Here is an 18,661-nt window from a genome sequence, read left to right on the forward strand (position 1 = left end):
TACCTTCACAAAGTTTTATTAGGTGGATATGCTTGCGTCTGCAGATGCCTCCTTTGGCCGCAAAGTTTTTCAGGCTGCCATTTAAGGGGGCCTTGAGGGTGTTTAAAGTTTTTCAGGCGGGTCTCATCTTGTTGTTTTGATGAGCTCTATGTTGCCTGGTTGGCTATGGTTCAGCCTTGGGGAATTATTTTCTGCTGTTCCCACCCCTCATGTTTTATGGCACTGCTATGGGACGTCCCTACTGTTGAGAAGAACAGAGATTGCGGCCGTCAATGAACGATAGAGAAAATTGGATTTTTGTCTTACTGTAAAATCCTTTTCTCTGAAGTTCATTGACGGACGCAGTACCCGCCCCTCTTTTTTGAAGTTGTATTTGTATTTTCTCTGAGACCGTTTTGTTACAAAACTGACATCCTATAGCAGAGAAAGGGGAGTATACCTCCTGGGACTGCCCATAGGCCTAGCCAGAACTTTTTCTGCCTAGTGTCCTACTCCTGTAGGGGGCAGTATAACCCTACTGTAATGAAGAACAGAGACTGTCTGTCTGTCAGTGAACTTCAGAGAAAAGTATTTTACGGTAAGACAAAAAAAAAAAAGTTATTTCCCAGCGCTGATGAAGGTGAGGTTTTGAGCCCCAAAAATTTTTCTCTTTTTCCGTGCAATCCAGGCCTACTAGACTCATACCAGTTTTGTGGCGCTGTAATCATTTCTACCTTCTTTACTGTGCAATATAGGTCAGAGACCATAAATGCCATTAAAATCTGTGTGGGACTGGTTAGGTCCTCTGCAATGAGTGATGACGATGCTTCCAGCCATCAGAAAAACTGGTCATCACTAGGGGTGCACCGATCTGACTTTTCTTGACCCGATACCGATACCTGGCATTGTGTATCTGCCGATACCGATCCGGAACTACACACTTACACAATATGTATGCGGCTGCAGTACAGAGCAAAGCCGCTGCTTCATGTGTATGGCTCCTCCATTCACAGGCGGAGTGCATCTGATATCACTCCGCCTGTGAGCCGGACCTATACAGAAAGTAGCGGCTCCCATCCCATACTACTACTACACCAAGTAAGGGACGGCTGAGCCAGGACTCAGCAAAACCGGATTGGCCCATGGATCGGCGGCTCCGTACAAGTAAGGGACCACTGAGCCGGGACTCATCAAAACCGGATCGGCCCATGCATCGGTTAATTTTACCGATTCCCCCTGATCCAGCTATTGTGGCAGTATCGGCGCCGATAGCCGATCCTAATATCAGATTGGTGCATCCCTAGTCATCACAGCTTTTGCCGCTTGCTGGTATTTTCTTTCCTATTTTCTATGGGAAAATTGTAACAAAAAATTATTTAAACCCTAAGGCTAAGTTCACAGATGTGCTGTGCAAACTGAAGCTCTGTTTTCACAGCTAATTGACAAAGTAGTTGGTCAGCGTTTCAGGTCTGTTTTTGATCAGGATCAGGTCAGGATTGCATCAGGTTAGGGTTTTATCCTGTTCACAACTGAATCACATGTGCGATTCAGAAGTGTTCCAATAGAAGTTAACGGGCTTAAATTTGCACCTGAGCCGGTCCGGCAGGACTCTTTTTTTCAATTTGCACTGAATCTGCACTTCTGCTGCACAGGACATATGTGAACAGGCACAATAGAAATTCACATATCTTGTGAATTAGATCCAGTTCAAAATGTATCCAATTTGCAGCCTACGGTTCACATACATGCGTATTGGATGCGTTTTGAACTGCATCCGCTTACATAAGAACCGAACCGGCTTTCGATGTAGCTGGCTCACATATGTCCGGGCCGACCGCAATTGATTTTTTTTTCAAGTAAAAATTTGAACCTGAAACAGTGAACAAAACTGCCCCAGGACTCCTTTTTAAAATTCACACTGAAACCGCGGCCGGACATATGTGAACCGAGCCTAAAACAAAAAATGTCATATATTGTGGCCTATTGGTCTTTAGATGTGATGGCTGCATTCATTTTTTTTTTTTTTTTTTTTTTCTGGCTTTTTTTCTTTTTCTTTTCATCTGGTTATTTCGCCATTAACACACTCATTGCCATAGGGTGACAACACCTAACCATTGAATTATACATATGGAGGAGCAGCTTTGCCGCGTAGACCACCCCCCTCCCTTCATCTGTCCTACATTTAGGCGAGTTCACAGAAGAGAACTGGGAAAGATACATTTTCAGTTCAAGGCAAAGGAAATTACAAGCGCACTGGATATCTGGCAGGATCAGCTTGTAGTTTTCTGTACCTGAAAAAAGAAAACGAATGCAGCCACCACATCTAAGATGGGATGAAATGTATTAAATATTGTTCTTGGGTATAGATAAACTTGAATTGTGCATGCTGCAGAATTGTTCCTTCCAGAACGTATTCGCTATAGACCCACAATTTATATTACCTTTTTCAAACTAATAAAACTAAGGACTTGGCTAAGCAGAATATTGCTTAATTGGGGGGGGGGCACATTTTTACACTGAGAGACATACATTTTAAAAACCATCTAATACTCCCTATTGACTTTATTATAACACCTGCAAGCATTAAATGTAATACAGTTTTTCATCTGTGGTTAGGGGGACAGAGAACATTTTTCCAAAATTCTTAATACTGTTGGGAAACCCAGGCTTTAGGAGCTATGGAGATATTTGGGGCCTCAGTCAGGATTTGGAGAAATAGTAACAGCCACACGTGGCCAATAAAACAACAGTTTAACATGCCTGATTCATATAATAGGATGAAAAGCCATCATAAAGTTGCAGTCTTACCTCCTGGAGCTATGTGGACATAGTCCAGCTCGGTCTCAGACACTACGTTGCCTTTCCAGAACACGCTTGGCCGTGGAGCCATGTCCTTGGGCATAGGCCGGTAGGAAGCCGTGGCATGGCGGATGAGGGAGTGAAACATATTGGATCTTCTTTATGCCCACTGCAGTTCATACAAATAAACTCCAAGCTCTCGTCTCAAAGAGCAGAAATGCTTTTTGTGTTCAGTAGCATTTGGCTGGAGCCCCCATGTCTCAGATATTGAGCCAGCTGAGTTGTCTGTAATCTCCTTCTCTAGATTTGTAGCTTCCTCTGCCCCCTGCACAGCTCCAGTCCTGTCTAGTGGAGTTTTACTGATTGTGACTTGCAGGGAGATTGACTTTGTCTGACTGTCACTCAGCCACTTCACAGCGTCACATATGCTCCTGCATTTTGTCTCCATCACCAGTAGCACCGATAGAAGCTCTCTTGTTGGAGAGAGAAGAGTTTGATAGCGGTGTCCTACAGGGCAAAGACCACTGGCCTAGCCCAATCAGATTGGCTCTTAGCATAGCAAATGTAGATATCTTGCCAGGTGTTTTGGTCACTATATGTGTCACCCTTATCGAAATGACACAGGGGACAAAAATACAACAGTGTTACAGTCAGAAAAAGTGGCAAACTAGTTAAAATATTTAACCACTTCAGCCCCAGAAGGTTTTACCCCCTTAATGACCAGGCCATTTTTCGTGATGTGGCACTGCGTTGCTTTAACTGACCATTGTGTGGTCGTGCGACACTACTCAAATACAATTAATGTCCTTTTTTTTCCCCACAAATAGAGCTTTCTTTTGGTGGTCTTTGATCCCCTCTGCGGTTTTTATTTTTTGCGCTATAAACCAAAAAAGAGCGACAATTTTGAAAAAAATATATATATATTTTTTACTTTCTGCTATAAAACATATCCAATGTAAAAAAAAAAAATCTAATTTCTTCATAAATTTAGACCAATGTGTATTCTGCAACATATTTTTGGTAAAATCCCAAAAAGCGTATATTGATTGGTTTGTGCAAAAGCTTTGATTGGTTTGTCCAAAAGCTTTAGCGTCTACAATCTATGGGGTCGATTTATGGACTTTTTATTTTGTTTGTTTTTATTAGTAATGGCGGCAATCAGTGATTCTTAGCGGGACTGCGACATTGCGGCAGACCAATCTGACACCAAGTGACACTTTTGGGACCAGCGATCAGTGCTAACAAAATGCACTGTCACTGTATAAATGACACTGGCAGGCAAGGGGTTAACATCAGGGGCAATCAAAGGGCTAAGAGTGCTCCAAGGGAGTGCTTTCTAACTGTGTGGAAGGACTGACTGCACAAAGAGATCTGTGTTCCTGATTAGATCGAGTCTCCTACATTTTCTGGCTTGGGGATGTCCAGCATCCCGCCCTTTTTTTATTCGTTGGTTTTCAGTTTTTTTCAATCTTGGAGACCTTGCTTCAAATATGGGTTCTACTTAGGGCAGAAAAAAGTGTGTGTGTGTATGTGTACCCGCGCTATGGTGCTATAAACAGTTACTAAGTAATGTATCTGTGTGTGAACCAAAATTGTGATGTTTGAAAAGCTGTTGCTACAGTAAGAAGGATGTGATATCTCATGTGAGAATGCAAAAAATTAAATAAACTAGCGCTGCTTCCACGTATAAAACAGCTAGTAAATCGTACATAAACAGTGCTAAAATAAAGTGCTGGTGCATTAAATAAAGTCCATAAGTGCCATCAAAGTGCCAGTGCTTGATGAGTTCTTGTGAATTCAGAGTGCCACTCCGTTCTCCCCTCCTGAAATCCCCACTCACCAACAGTATGATTCAAAACGGCATGTATTGCTTCCTAAAGCAAAGTATATAAAGTATATAGATCCTTCTCCTCCGATCTCAAGGCTCTCATCAAGATGTTTTTATGGAAATAAAAGAGGTTCCCGTAGCCTAATATTGTCTAATTTATTCAAAGGTTAAAAGCAAACACACTTACAAATTTAAAAGCATTTCCAAACTGAAGTAAATGTAATGAATGCCCCTGCTGCGTGCTTTACAAATGCTGGATCTGATGTCGCTCTGTGGTCCCACGCTTTACACGTTTCGCCCCTACCACTGGGCGTCTTCAGATTTTAGGAGGGGAGCACGGAGTGGCACTCTAAATTCACTAGAAGAACCCATCAAACACTGGCACTGATGGCACCTATGGACTTTATTTAATGCACCAGCACTTTATTTTAGCACTGTTTATGTACTATTTACTAGATGTTTTGTATGTGGAAGCAGCGCTAGTTTATTTAATTTTTAGCATTTACTTAGGTCATTCTGCATGCAAGTAAATCCTGTCTATGGATGCCTGCTCCTCCAGACTGAACAACCATCCATCAGCATATGTTTATTTCAGTATGTTTTATTGGAAAAAAGACAAGAGTATAATTTGTCGTAGCATACATAGTAACAGTAGTGTTCATTTTTATATTGGACCTTTCATAACCATGAATAGCCTGATGAAGGAATTTTGATATTTGCATAATTCCTCCCAAGAGCCAGCCCACTGCTTGTATCAGAACTGAGGACTCTTGATAGGAGTACTTTGGCAGGGTGCTGTGATGGTTTTCAGAAACACCATGCTGGCCCCTCATAGCAGCCATGATCTGCCTGCATTGCATAGAGAAGCACGAAAACCCATGAAGGACCTCATTCTGTCTAAAATAAGATGTGCAATAAAAACAAATTTTATTTAAAAAAAAATGTGTAAACGAAAGTGGAGGAAGAAAGTAAAATCTAGGCAGATTAAACTTCAGCTTTAAGTGCCAGTTCACATTTGTGCGACGCGGGAACGCTGCGAATATGCAGCGTGATCCCGCATCGCATCCGTTCCTCTGGCAGTTCACACTGCCATATGCGATACGCAGGGGGTGTCAATTTAAGTTAACGACACTCCCAGTTGCGATTGCATATCGCAGTGTGATCTGCAAGTTCGCACAGAATCGGATCGCACTAGTGTGAACCACTATGCGATCCGATTCTGCTGCGGATAAAAAAAAGCCTCGTGCGAGTTTAGTGCGAATTCAGCCATACAAAGTGTATGGCTGAAATTTGCACCACACATGAGATCGCGTGTAATTTAGGAGCAGTGCGCCCTAAATTACAAGCGATCTCTGTGATCGCACTAATGTGAACTGGGGCTAAATTGGGGAAATTTCCCTGTACTTTCTGTCTGTACCAGAATAACCACCAATAAAAAAAAAAAAAAAATTGTTTATAATATGTTATAACCCCGCTATAGTAAAAATGTGTTTTTTGTTTTTTCTGTCTGTGTCCTCATTTTGAGAGATTTCCATTACTTCTTGTCCTAAGAGGAAGTGAGCAGAAAACCCCCCCCGTAGAAGCACAAACAATAATAATGTGTTCTTAATCCTAATGCTTCTACACTCCATTTGAAACCAAATAAAGTTTGGGCTGGAGATGGACTGTCGGGTACTAAATGGCTGTGTTTAAAGATATGTATCATAATAGGGATTTATCGTATGTTTTGAATTAAGGCCAGTGGTTCCAATACCTTGAATGGTGGCCGCGGTGCTTCCGGCACGATTCAACTCGCTGCTGTCCTGTGATTGGTTGCTTAATGTACTTATGGGTGAAGTCAGCACGCCGCCCGCATCCCCATTGAAGTCTTTTCAGACAAGCGCGTAGGGTACGGCGTGCTGACGTCACTACGCTGCCCGGAGGAACGGGCTGTACGAGAGCCGACCGGCTTTACATGTTTGACAAGCGTTTTTTTCTATAATTATGTGAGTATGTTTTTAATGTTTACTGAATAAAGAGTCTGAACGATATCACACTATCCAGTCCCCCTTTTTTCTTGCACATGCACTGAGTCCTACTCTGTGAACGCTATTGGTATCATCATCATTCTGGCTATCTGGAGGCTCTGGCTGTTGTGATCTTGCCTGAGGAGCGCTGTGTGGAATATAATTGTATGCTTAATCATTTCTTCCATCTGGTTAGGAGATAAGTGTGGTAACTGTGTGCAGCACTGAGGTGTTAACCCATTGGATTTCCTTTCTTCACCATTTTGGGCATTCCTTTCTGGGACGTTACCTACCTCAGAATTAAGAACTTTACGTTCTTTGACCTATATGACATATATTTCCATTGCAACATTCATATTTATTGTAATATCTCTGCTTATGTATGGACTTAATTTGCTAAGCTGATGGTGTATCCTATTTACATGTGTTGCTACATGTGTGAATGACTTCACCTTAGGTACCTATTTGTAATTGTTTTTTTTAGAGACTATCATTTTTAGTTTCTTGTTTTGGGTCATTAGCGCGGCTTTTTTTTCTATTTGTCGGGTACTAAAACTGGTCCTGCTAAAGTGCAGGCAACATGGGTTGTCTGCAGAAGCTTGTGATAGTAGCCCCCAAGTTCAAGGGACTCTGTCGTGTGAGAATCATGGAGGCTGCCATTGCTGAACTCTACTTTTGAAAATGCTAGGGGGTTGCTATGCTTATGTATTGGCATCAATGCTTTCTAGGTCACTGACCCAGAACAAGCATAGAGATGAGGAATTTGAATGCTGATTTGTCAGAATGCTTGTTCTGCGTCTGTGGCTCAAAAAAACTTACAAAGACATTTTTATCCTGTTTATGCTGGGCTGAGTGAGAGTGCCTCTTTAAAGACACTGGTGCTTCTATTTTCCTTCTAAGTTCCAATTCCTAGTGCCCTCAAAGTGCTTTTTGCACATGAGAGCTCAGCTGCCTATCCATGGCCTAGTCCTATTCATCCATTCCAAATAATTTGGTGAAACTGGACTTCTTTTTAGGATTTGGTACCATCCACCTCCCTATTCTTCAGGGCTGTTTACTGAGGGTGTCTAGCTTTCTGTCTTGCAGTTATCATTATATGGATTTGAAACGACTATTATCCAGGAAAGTTACTAAGACATACTTCCTTAGATGCCCATTCCCAGAGTTCTGGAGATAAACCGTTTATGTTGCTGTAGTTCTCGGTGGCCAGCAGTTAATACATCTGTTTTTCACACTTGTTATCCGAGCGCAAATGAAATTCTTCCTCCAGTGACTGGGCTGTGAGCTCTTTCCAAACGCCTGGTTCCCTGAGTGTGTCAGAAATGGAACAGCTTTATTTTTGTCTGGCTTGGCACAGGGTCAAGGGTGCAGATCTGATATAAAATGGCCCAGGAGAGGATGTTGAAAATATTTGACGAGTTACCGTTGTTTACAGATGACTGAGAACTGCTATACAAAGGCACATGTGATGTACTGATACCTCTATTCCGCAAATGCTCCAGGTAACATGGTGGGGCCTTTTTGTGCAAATACGGCCCTTTATTGGTAGCCATAGTCTATGCTGCCAAGTTAGGGTAAAAATATGATGTAAAAAATTTTAGGAAAAAATATGATTTAAAATATTTTAGGCAATCTTTAACTTGTTAATGAACCTTCAAAAAAAAGTTTTTTTTTTTTTTTATTATTATTTTCCAGTCTGCAGATTTCATTAAAATAAATCCTGGTGGCCCTGCAATAAATATACTTTTTCAGGCACGTCCTGTTAGAAGATGACCATGCTCTTGCCTCTGTCTCCTGATCTCTACAGACGACTTCAGATCCACGCATTTAAGGGCAATACACACTATAAGATTTTCTGAAGACTTTTTCCTTCAGATTTACCTTTTCTATGTAGTGCAAGGGCCTGCCAGATTGCATACAAATTGAAAGTGTTTAGCTTGTTTAGCTTTGACCTCCATATTATCTGGTTTTGGTAAATCTAAAGGAAAAAGTCTTCAGAAAATCTTAGTGTGTATGGCCCATTACAGATGGCTATAATATTGCGTTGGCCCACCCTTTCAGCTATAGCAGCTTCAACTTTTCTGGGAATGCTGTCCACAAGGTTTAGGAGGGTGTCTTTGGGAATGTTTGACCATTCTTCCAGAAACGCATTTGTGAGGTCAGACACTGATGTTGGACAAGAAGGCTTGACTTGCAGTCTCCGTGCTAATTCAACCCAAAAGAGTTCGGTCAGGTTGAGATCAGGAATCTGTGCAGGCCAGTCAAGTTCCTCTACCCCAAAGTCGCTCACCCATGTCTTTATGGACTTTGCTTTGTGCACTGGTCCAAATCATTTGGTGGAGGGGGGATTACGGTGTGGGGTTGTCTTTCAGGGGTTGGGCTTGGCCCCTTGGTTCCAGTAAAAGGAACTCTTAAGGCGTCCGCATACCAAGACTTTGGACAATTTCATGCTCCCAACTTTGTGAGAACAGTTTGGAGATGGCCCCCTTCCTGTTCCAGCATAACCGCACCAGTGCACAAAGCAAGGTCCATAAAGATATGGATGAGTGAGTTTTGGGTTGGAGTAACCTGACTGGCCTGCACAAAGTCCTTACCTCAACCTGATAGAACACCTTTGGGATAAATTAGAGCGGAGACTGAGCCAGGCCTTCTCATCCAATATCAGTGCTCAACCTCACAAATGCGCTTCTGGAAGAATGGTCAAACATTCTCATAGACACCCTCTTAAACCTTATGCACAGCCTTCCCAGAAGAGTTGAAGCTGTTATAGCTGCAAAGGGTGGGCCAACGCAATAATAAACCCTACGGATTAAGGCTGGGATGCCATTCCATTAAAGTTCATGTGCGTGTAAAGGCAGGTGTCCCAATACTTTTGACAATAGTGTGTGTGTGTGTGTGTGTGTGTGTAATTGATCAAATATAAATATATTTATATATAATTTTATTTTTTAAAGGCTAATGAAAATCTAAACCAAAGGTTTCAAAGGTTGTTTTCGGTCTTGTTAAATCTGCAAATTTATAAAAATAATCCCAGGTGATCCTGTCAGTAACAGCATACCTATTTCAAACTAAAAACACTAAGGCCTCATTCACACGTGCGAAATGAGGCCACGGGTAATCATTGCATGTGTGTAGCTGCGAATAGCTGTGGACATGGTCATGGTCCCATTGCACTCAGAGGTGATTCCCACGTGCTCCTGTTCGCATGAATCCCAGATGAGTCTCCTGCTTGTAATTTCAAATGACCCCATTCGCATGTGTAAATGGGGTGCCCTAACTATTACCTCTTAATTTGCAACAGCACTGTTGCGTTCAAGCTTCTTCACTTGGCTGTTGTGCTGCATGTCCGATAGAATGGATAGGCAGTCCAAAAGCAAACTGAAGGCCCTCTCATAGCAGACTGACAACACTACTAATGGGGCAGTGGCTTACAGTTGCAACTGTGTAATTCAAGGCTGGGTTAATCTTTAGTAACATGTTACACCTGTGTTTAAAGTGTAACATGTTAATATGCTGCATCCCATCTAACCCCCCGAGACAACAGGCAGGGGTCACAGCTTATAATTCTTAATGGACTGTGAGGGTGCTGATGAGAGCCCTTGTAGTCCATTCACTCTACCTCTAGCTTTGTAACTAAAAGCCTGTACAAAGGTACGGGCAAAAAGCTGGAGCGAGAGTGTGCAGGAGCCTGACATTACATCTGCGATCATTGGATATCTGCAAGCTCCTGAGAAAAAAAGGTAATACGCATTTTTTTTTTAACTGCAAAAATGTGTGCATTTTTTTTTTTAAAGATAACCTTATCCTTTAAGAAAGCTGTAAACAGTGGGGTGTGATTTTGGGTTTACAGTACTTTAAAATGCTATCTAAAGTCGAAGCCAGGTAAACCACTATAAATACATCTGGCACCATCACTAAGTGTTTTGCCCCATTTTAATAATAAACCTTCAGTGACCTTTTTATTAGGCCTTATGCATGGTCACCCGACTGCTCGGTTCCCTCTTTTCCTCACAACTTGCAGGGCTGGGAATAGAGACTGCAAAAGACACTTTGCGGCTTCTACCAACATCACAGGTTGGGGAAAACGTCACTCTAACAAGGATGATTGACATCCCTTAAAAATTCCTGACTACTGTAGTCTGAAAAACATCCAAGATGGGAACTTGCTATCATTCACACTGGTAAGGACAGCCCAGTCCTCACCAGTATGATTGACAGCGGTGATTGACATCCTGCCCAATGGGACAGGAGGAGCCACTGCCAGTCAAAAACTGTTATCCACCTAGTCCGGCTCCCAGCTGCGTATGTCACTAAATCGCCAACGGCACTACTGGATGTGGTGGCTCCTGAAAAGGCACACAATGTTATACAGATCTTTTGTGGAGACTATAATGGGTGCTTTTTTGGTTTTGCTGACACTTTTAACATGTTTTCTGTTTTCATTGCAGTTTATATCTATGGGATTTGGTTCTATGACAAAGAAGAATGCCAAAGAATAGCAGAACTTATGAAAAAGTAAGAAAAGCACTATGCTTTTTCATCTTCATCTTGGGGGGGGGGGGGGGGGGTAAAAAATATCATAGAATTGCTCACTAGATTTTTGCTTCCCTGAGATACACCAAAGTGATAATTTCCGGTTTGTTGAAACTGTTGTCAGTGGAACAGGAAGTGAGGGGAAGTCCTTCTAATGGTTTCTCAGCTAGCAGTAAAACCAGACGTGGTTTCCACCTTTTTCCTGTTTTAAATTCAAAATGAAAAAAATGTATGGCTGGATATACACTTGTTAGGTTTTTCCATGTTTCCCAGTTTTATCTTTTTTTTTTTTTTTTTTTTGCATATCTTGTATGGTATACTATATCGTAAAGTTGCACATTGCAATTCCCATGCTAAGTTTGTGTCTCTGTTGAAAATTATCTTCATTTCCTGTATTAGTGACACCCAGGCATTGCTATGAATGACCTGTTTCCCATCTTTTGAATTTATTTTTTTAAATGTCCATGTAGAGATTTCGCAGGGGATTGGAGCCATACGAAGCAGAAAGTTAAAGTGTAAACTCTGAATTTTTAAAACACCTGGTCACCTTGTTTGCTGAGTCTTCTCCTTTTTAAAAGCCTACCTTTGTTTTTGACTGAGTCGGTGTAAGGTTCACTGACCCAGGTTTCCTCTTCTCAGGTGGCTCCATTCCCTTCCAGGGTCCTATAGAGCCACCGTTTAATGCACACTCCCTGGAGAAAGACTACCTATATTATGAGACATGCACGGCGAGAAAACTTTAGTTCCTGTGTGATAAATGCAGCCCGAGGACTAGAAGGGGTGCATTGCGCAGACAGCCAGAGGACTTGAAAGGGCCCTCAGAATAATAGGACATGTAGTTCGAAGGAGGGGGAGGGATCAGTGGGCTGTTTTTTTTTTTTTTTTTTTTTTTTTTTTACAGTTAGCCTCCGCTCACATATATGCAAATTGAATGCATTTATTCGCATGACGTGAACCAAACTGACTTTCTATGGAGCCAGTTCAAATCTATGCGGTGCAGCGGTAGAGCGATAGAGTCCTGTGCTTTTCTGAGAACTGCGGTGCAATTCAAATGCGAATTCCAGGCTCATTGACTTGGGGAATGCATCTGAATCACTCATCCTATTTATTTTAAAAACAAATTTACGGGGGTACAATGTATTTTTAAAACGGATGAGATGTGCAATTCAGATGCATTCCCATAGAAGGCAATGAGCCTGGAATTCGCATTTGAATCGCACATGTCATCCGTTTTAATAAAATTTAATAAGAAAAAAAATGCAAGGGGGTCCCCCCCAATCAATACCAGGCTTTTTCGGGTCTGGTATGGATTTAGGGGAACCCCACGCCAACATTAAAAAAAAAAAAAAAACCCTGTCCGAGCATGCAGCCTGACAAGCCAGGAAAGGGGGGTGCCTTTCCTGGGCCCCAGGGGTACCTCCTGGGAGCCTCATGGAGCCACGTGGGGCAGCCATTTTGTTGTAGGCTTTATTGTGTTAGGCCAGCAGCCATGTTTGGGTAGTCTGGCGGCCATTTTCCGTTGATCCAGTGTTCTGCCAAAAACTCAAAAACTCCAACTTGCCGAGAACTCCAATCACGTCACATCCGGTGACTTTACATCCGAGGGATGGAAAAACTTCTTGTAAGCCGAGAAGGATGGGCCACGTCTACAACGAGGCTCCTTACCAGCCTGCCCAAGAAAAATACTCTTCCCCCCCCTGTGAGACTCATAATGAGGTCATCCAGGGTAGCCCCAAACAGGCGATCTCCCTAAAAAGGTTGATCAGTTAAAGCCTTTAGAGGTCTGGTTCGCAGACCAAAACTTAAGCCAATCACCCAAAAGCCACCTTCACCCGCGATGCAAAGGACTCCAGGACCAACCCAGTGAATCAATGAGAGGAGGTCAGGTGGGGAAACGTGCTCCAAAGACTGCATGAGTAAATAGGGGGACCCCCACAAAAAGTGTAAAAACACTGCTAACGGACATCCCCATCGCACTGGTAACACCACCAGGACACCAGCAACAGAGCACCCCACGATCCTGCAGCAGAGAGAGTGAGGACCCCACCAGACTTACCACACCACCAGACAGGCACTGGCAGCACCAGGATAAACTGCACTCCACGTGTGGCGTCAAGGGAAAGAAGCAGGGGCGGACATACAGGGGTCGCCATGGCGACCGGGCCCCATGCTGCAGGGGGCCCGAGAGGGCCCCCTGTAGCTATAGAAAGGATGAGCGGCAAGCGCAGCTGAAACCGGGACTCCCCGATCCTCAGCGAGTTACACACAGGGCAGCTATTGCCAGCTTGTCTCTCTCCCCAGCTGCGGCTGCCTACATGGTGAGAGCAGAGACGAGCACTGAACCCGCCCCTCCCCCTTCCTGTGTGTTTCCTGTACAGCACACAGAGGAGAGGAGGCGGGACCAGCTCTCTCCACTCTGCAGAGTTTGCAACAGCGCCGATCTGAGGTCTGTGATATGTATAACTAATAATACTAACTTGCAAGGGGGGGTGGAGGTGTATGGTGCTAGGGGGTGAAGATGGAGGGGGCGGGGGGGTGTATGTAAAACTCCTACCACGCTAGGGGGTGAAGATGGAGGGGGGAGGGTGCATGTGAAACTCCTACCACGCTAGGGGGTGAAGATGGAGGGGGGGGGGGTGTATGTAAAACTCCTACCACGCTAGGGGGTGAAGATGGAGGGGGGGGGTGTATGTAAAACTCCTACCACGCTAGGGGGTGAAGATGGAGGGGGGGGTGTATGTAAAACTCCTACCACGCTAGGGGGTGAAGATGGAGGGGGGGTGTATGGAGATGGAGGGGTGTATGTAAAACTCCTACCACCCCACCCCACCCCCTGTGATCTTCATCCCCACTGTCCTCTTTCTACCATCCCATCCCTGTCATCTTCATCCCCACTGTCCTCTTCCTACCATCCCACCCCCTGTCATCTTCATCCCCACTGTCATCTTCCTACCATCCCATCCCTGTCATCTTCATCCCCACTGTCCTCTTCCTACCATCCCTGTCATCTTCATCCCCACTGTCCTCTTCCTACCATCCCATCCCCTGTCATCTTCATCCCCACTGTCCTCTTCCTACCATCCCACCCCTGTCATCTTCATCCCCACTGTCCTCTTCCTACCATCCCACCCCTGTCATCTTCATCCCCACTGTCCTCTTCCTACCATCCCATCCCTGTCATCTTCATCCCCAATGTCCTCTTCCTACCATCCCATCCCTGTCATCTTCATCCCCAATGTTCTCTTCCTACCATACCATCCCTGTCATCTTCATCCCTACTGTCCTCTTCCTACCATACCATCCCTGTCATCTTCATCCCCACTGTCCTCTTCCTACCATCCCACCCCCTGTCATCTTCATCCCCACTGTCCTCTTCCTACCATCCCACCCCTGTCATCTTCATCCCCACTGTCCTCTTCCTACCATCCCACCCCTGTCATCTTCATCCCCACTGTCCTCTTCCTATAGAATAGAGCAAATGCTAGAAAAATTTAATTAAAATAAAAAACTACTGACACCAATGGCAGAACTACCACACAAACATTGCACTTGCGACCGGCCCTGGCGTTTCGCCACCAGGCTGGGAGGGAAGGGCCCCGTCCGGGGGGCCCTTTATGGTTTCTTGCATCGGGGCCCTGGAGGTTTTAGTTGCGCCACTGGAAAGAAGAGACCCAGGAGTCAGCACCAGGGGACAAGGAGGGGCTCCCACAGCCGAAATCGCCACCCAGAGGCTCCTTTGTAATGGCAGCCACTTATTCATATGACGGTGTTCTGTCAAAAACTTCAACAAGGTTACTTCCGGTGAGTGTACACCAGAAATAATTGGAGATTTCGACCACTTGGTGTTTCCACAGAACACCGGCAGCCTTTACAGTACTTCTGATACATGCTATATTGAGTGGATATTGTTAGTCCGCTAGTTGTCGCTGCCTTGGAGACGGCCATGTTTATGGTTACTAGCGGGCGAACAAACAATGTTCACTTATTGTTTGTTCATGATGTAAAGTCACCGGATGCATCCCTATGGGGCATCGGATGTCAGCGTGGCCTTGCCCATCTTGGTACAAAGACCTGATGCGGCTGGACGCTTACGTACCTTGGAGACTGCCTCTCAGGGAGGATCTGTTGTCCTAAGGGCCAATCTTCCATCCTGCTTCAGTCGCTGGCTTTGATGGCTTGGCAGTTAAGAGCCAGGTGCTGAAGGATAGAGGTTTGCCTGGGTCGGTGATTCCGACACTGCTGAAAGCTAGGAAGTCTACCTCCTAGGAAGATCTACCAACGTACATGGAAAGCGTACATTTCATGGTGTGAGTCGCTTGGTGTTAACTTCTTGCTCCTTTTTTTTGGTGGTTTTGGTCTTGACCTTCCTTCAATGAGAGGTTGAGCAGAAGCTGACCTTGAGTACCATCAAGGGCCGTCAATGATCCCTGGTGCGTACCTTTTTTATTCAGGGGTTCAACATTTGACTCCACCAGTGCGGTCTCCTCTACCGCTGTGGGATCTGAACTTGATGCTTTCAGTCCTCCAAAAGCCTTCTTTTGAAAAGATTCAGGAGATTCCCCTGCTTATGCTGTGCCAGAAAGGGGGCCTTTTGGTGGCGATCACCTCTGCTTGCAGTGTGACAGAATTGTTGGAGTTATCTTGTTGCACCCCCGTGGTCCACAAAGATAGGTGGTTCTTCGCCCCTGTCCGTCGTTCCTTCCTAAAGTAGTCTCTGATTTCCATTTGAATGAAGATCCTGTGTTCCCTTCCTGTGTCCCAGGCCAAAACATCCTAAGGAAATTGCATTGCATGCCCTGTATGTGGTTTGGGCGAATCGGGTGTGCCTGGCAGCTACAGAGTCTTTTCAGGAGTCAGATTTACTATTTGTGCTCACTGATGGGCCGAGAAAAGAACTGTCAGCTTCTTCTGCGACCATTTCAAGATGGATCAGACAGACGGTGACTCGGGCCTATTTGATCAAGGGTCAGGTTCCTCCTTTCCCTGTAAAGAAGCACTATACTCGGGCGCTTAGTGCTTTTTGGGCCTTCCTTCATCCGGCATCAGTGGATGTGTTTTGGCCGCAAGGTTTTGCAGGCTGCTGTTTAGAGGGTCTGTTCCCTCTTTGGGGGGAGTATTGTTCAGGTGGGCTCTATTTTTTTTATTTATTTTTTTTTGAGCTCCTGTTACTTGGTTGGCAAAGGTTTAGCCTTGTGATTTTTTTTTGCTGTTCCCACCCCTCATTATTGACACTGCTTTGGGGCGTCCCAATGGTCAAGAATCCTATGGAGCTGTGTCCGTCAATCAATGAAAGAGAAAATGGGATTTTTTACTTACCATAAAATCCATTTATCTGTGTTCATTGACGGACACGGCATCTGCCCCTCTATGGAGTTGTAATACTTCTGACACTGCTTGTAACAAAGCTGAGTACCTATAGCAGAGATGGAGTATACCTCCTGGGACTGCCCATAGGCATAGTCAAGTTATTTTTATGACTAGTGTCCTCCTCCTGTAGGGGACCGTATAACCCAATGGTCAGGAATCCTAAGGAGTCGTGTACGTCAATGAACACAGAGAAATACGTAAAAAATCCCATTATTTATTTAATGTATTCCTCAATAGTCACAAAGCATATATATCCACTCCGTGTGCCTTTTGCCAACCTGGATATTGCCTTGTAAAATGTTTTTGTGAAATGTATCACTGGTCTGTAGAAAGCCTGTGGAGAGAGTAGAAGTGTGTTAAGCCTGGTACACTCGGGCCGAATATTGGCCTGTGTGTACAGCAGCCTGTCCAACAGAAGCCAACTTAACGTCCGGCTTCTGTTGAATGGGCATAGTGGAAAAACTGCTGCCGAACAGCGCTCGCAGCCAATGGCCACAAGCGCTAGCGGGGAGGTGGTCCCCCTGTCAGAACACAGTAGCTAAGTGGGGATATTGCTGTACTAACAATACATAGTTAGTACAGCAATCGCCTCTGTTTTTTTTCATTCAGCCCGCAGTGTTGAACATAAAAAAAAACTGCCTGTGTATGCCAGGCTTTAGGGACCCAGCAGGCCCGCGCACTACAGACTGCCTGCAGAAAACTACTGGAGAGGAGCGTAGATAAGTCCAGTCACCTCGTACTAAGAGAGGGCAACATTGACCGGTCTTTATTACATGAAGCTCATGCACAATAGCAGAGTTTTACACTGGATTACTGCTTAGATCTGGAAAACCTAAACAAAGGGGACTAACATTCCAATATGAATACTCATGCCTTGTATTTAGACAATATTTGCTTACCTGAAGTTCAAGGATTTCCCCACAAGAATCCTGATCATAATATGTATTATTCTTTAGTTTAACCCAACAGGAGCAGCTAAAGGCACAACATGCAGCCAACATTGGGGCATCTCCCATGATTCTTTACTCAGATGGAAAGGACGTGGACATCTTGCAGATGTTAAACAAGGCAAAAGATGAATATGCAAAGGTGTGTAGTGGTAAAAGCCTTCTTAGTGGCCCTGTAATCTATTTTTCATAAAGTATTTTTTGTTTTTTCTGCAGCCTTGTAATGTCCTCGGTGAGCTCCCGAACCTCTCCTTTTCCTCACACTTCTGTTTGTTTGCAACAAGCAATGCACATTAGCTGCAGTCCACGGTGCACTGCTATATGCATACTACAAAACCCATAACCTATAGTCCCTAGTCTATCTCTGGAACAAAAGAGAGGGGGCTGCGTTTTTACATACAATGGGACTGTGGAGAGCGAATGTAGCCACCCTCTACCAGGAAGACGGATCAGAGCAGCAAAAATAAAAGGCTTTTGAAGGAGGCTGAAATCCAATAGAAAGTACTTTTGAGTCAAGAATACATACCTAAATAGACTTTATTTTTGTAACCATAGCACTCAAAGCTTCCTTAAAGGGGTTATTACCTTTCTGAAGAATGTCACTGGCAGCCCCCCCCCTTTTTTATCCAGGCATAACACACTGTAAGTGTTTTTGTAAAACAAAGCCTCTAAATACCTTTTTTTTTTTTCTTCAAATATATTTACGCCAGTCACATTACTCCTGGCCGCTCTCCTACTCCGATCCATGGCTACAGTGGGAGGGGCCGAGATCTCCCTCTGACGTCAGCCAGGGTGGTCACATGGCCGCTCGGCCCCTCCCGCTGTAGCCCTGGATCGAAGCAGGAGAGTGGCTGGGAGTCACGTGACCGGCCTGAATATATATATATATATATATATTAAAAAAAAAAAAAAAAAAAAAAAAAAAGGTGTTTAGAGACTTCGCTTTAAAAAAACACAGAGTGCGTTATGCCTGGATAGAACAGAGAGAGGCTGCCAGTGACAATTTTTTATTTATTTATTTTTTTTTTTAACTACTAAGAGCGGCAGGAGGGGCCAGAGACACAGACACATGGAGCTGACACGCAGGGAGGGAGGCATGAGAGGGGGAGAGAGAGGAGAGCTGCGGATGACGGAGGCACGTAAACTGACCACGGTAATCTGGGCTCAGCAACCATGATTATTGTAGAGTACACAGGGGTGGG

The 18,661-nt window shown here is 44.3% G+C and overlaps 1 protein-coding gene across 2 annotated transcripts in view; it reads left to right on the forward strand.

Moving 5' to 3' along the window:
* DCP1B (decapping mRNA 1B) overlaps positions 1-18,661 on the forward strand; it is an 83,814-nt gene that overhangs the window by 34,204 nt on the left and 30,949 nt on the right. For both annotated transcript variants that reach the window (XM_082255732.1, XM_082255733.1), the window contains 2 exons: positions 11,061-11,127; positions 17,469-17,601. In XM_082255732.1, the coding sequence (XP_082111858.1) occupies positions 11,061-11,127; positions 17,469-17,601 (200 nt within the window). The remainder of the gene's footprint in view (positions 1-11,060; positions 11,128-17,468; positions 17,602-18,661) is intronic.

Source organism: Pelophylax lessonae (genome assembly GCF_965119305.1).
Source record: "Pelophylax lessonae genome assembly, chromosome: 4".
In the NCBI taxonomy this organism is placed as follows: domain Eukaryota; kingdom Metazoa; phylum Chordata; class Amphibia; order Anura; family Ranidae; genus Pelophylax; species Pelophylax lessonae.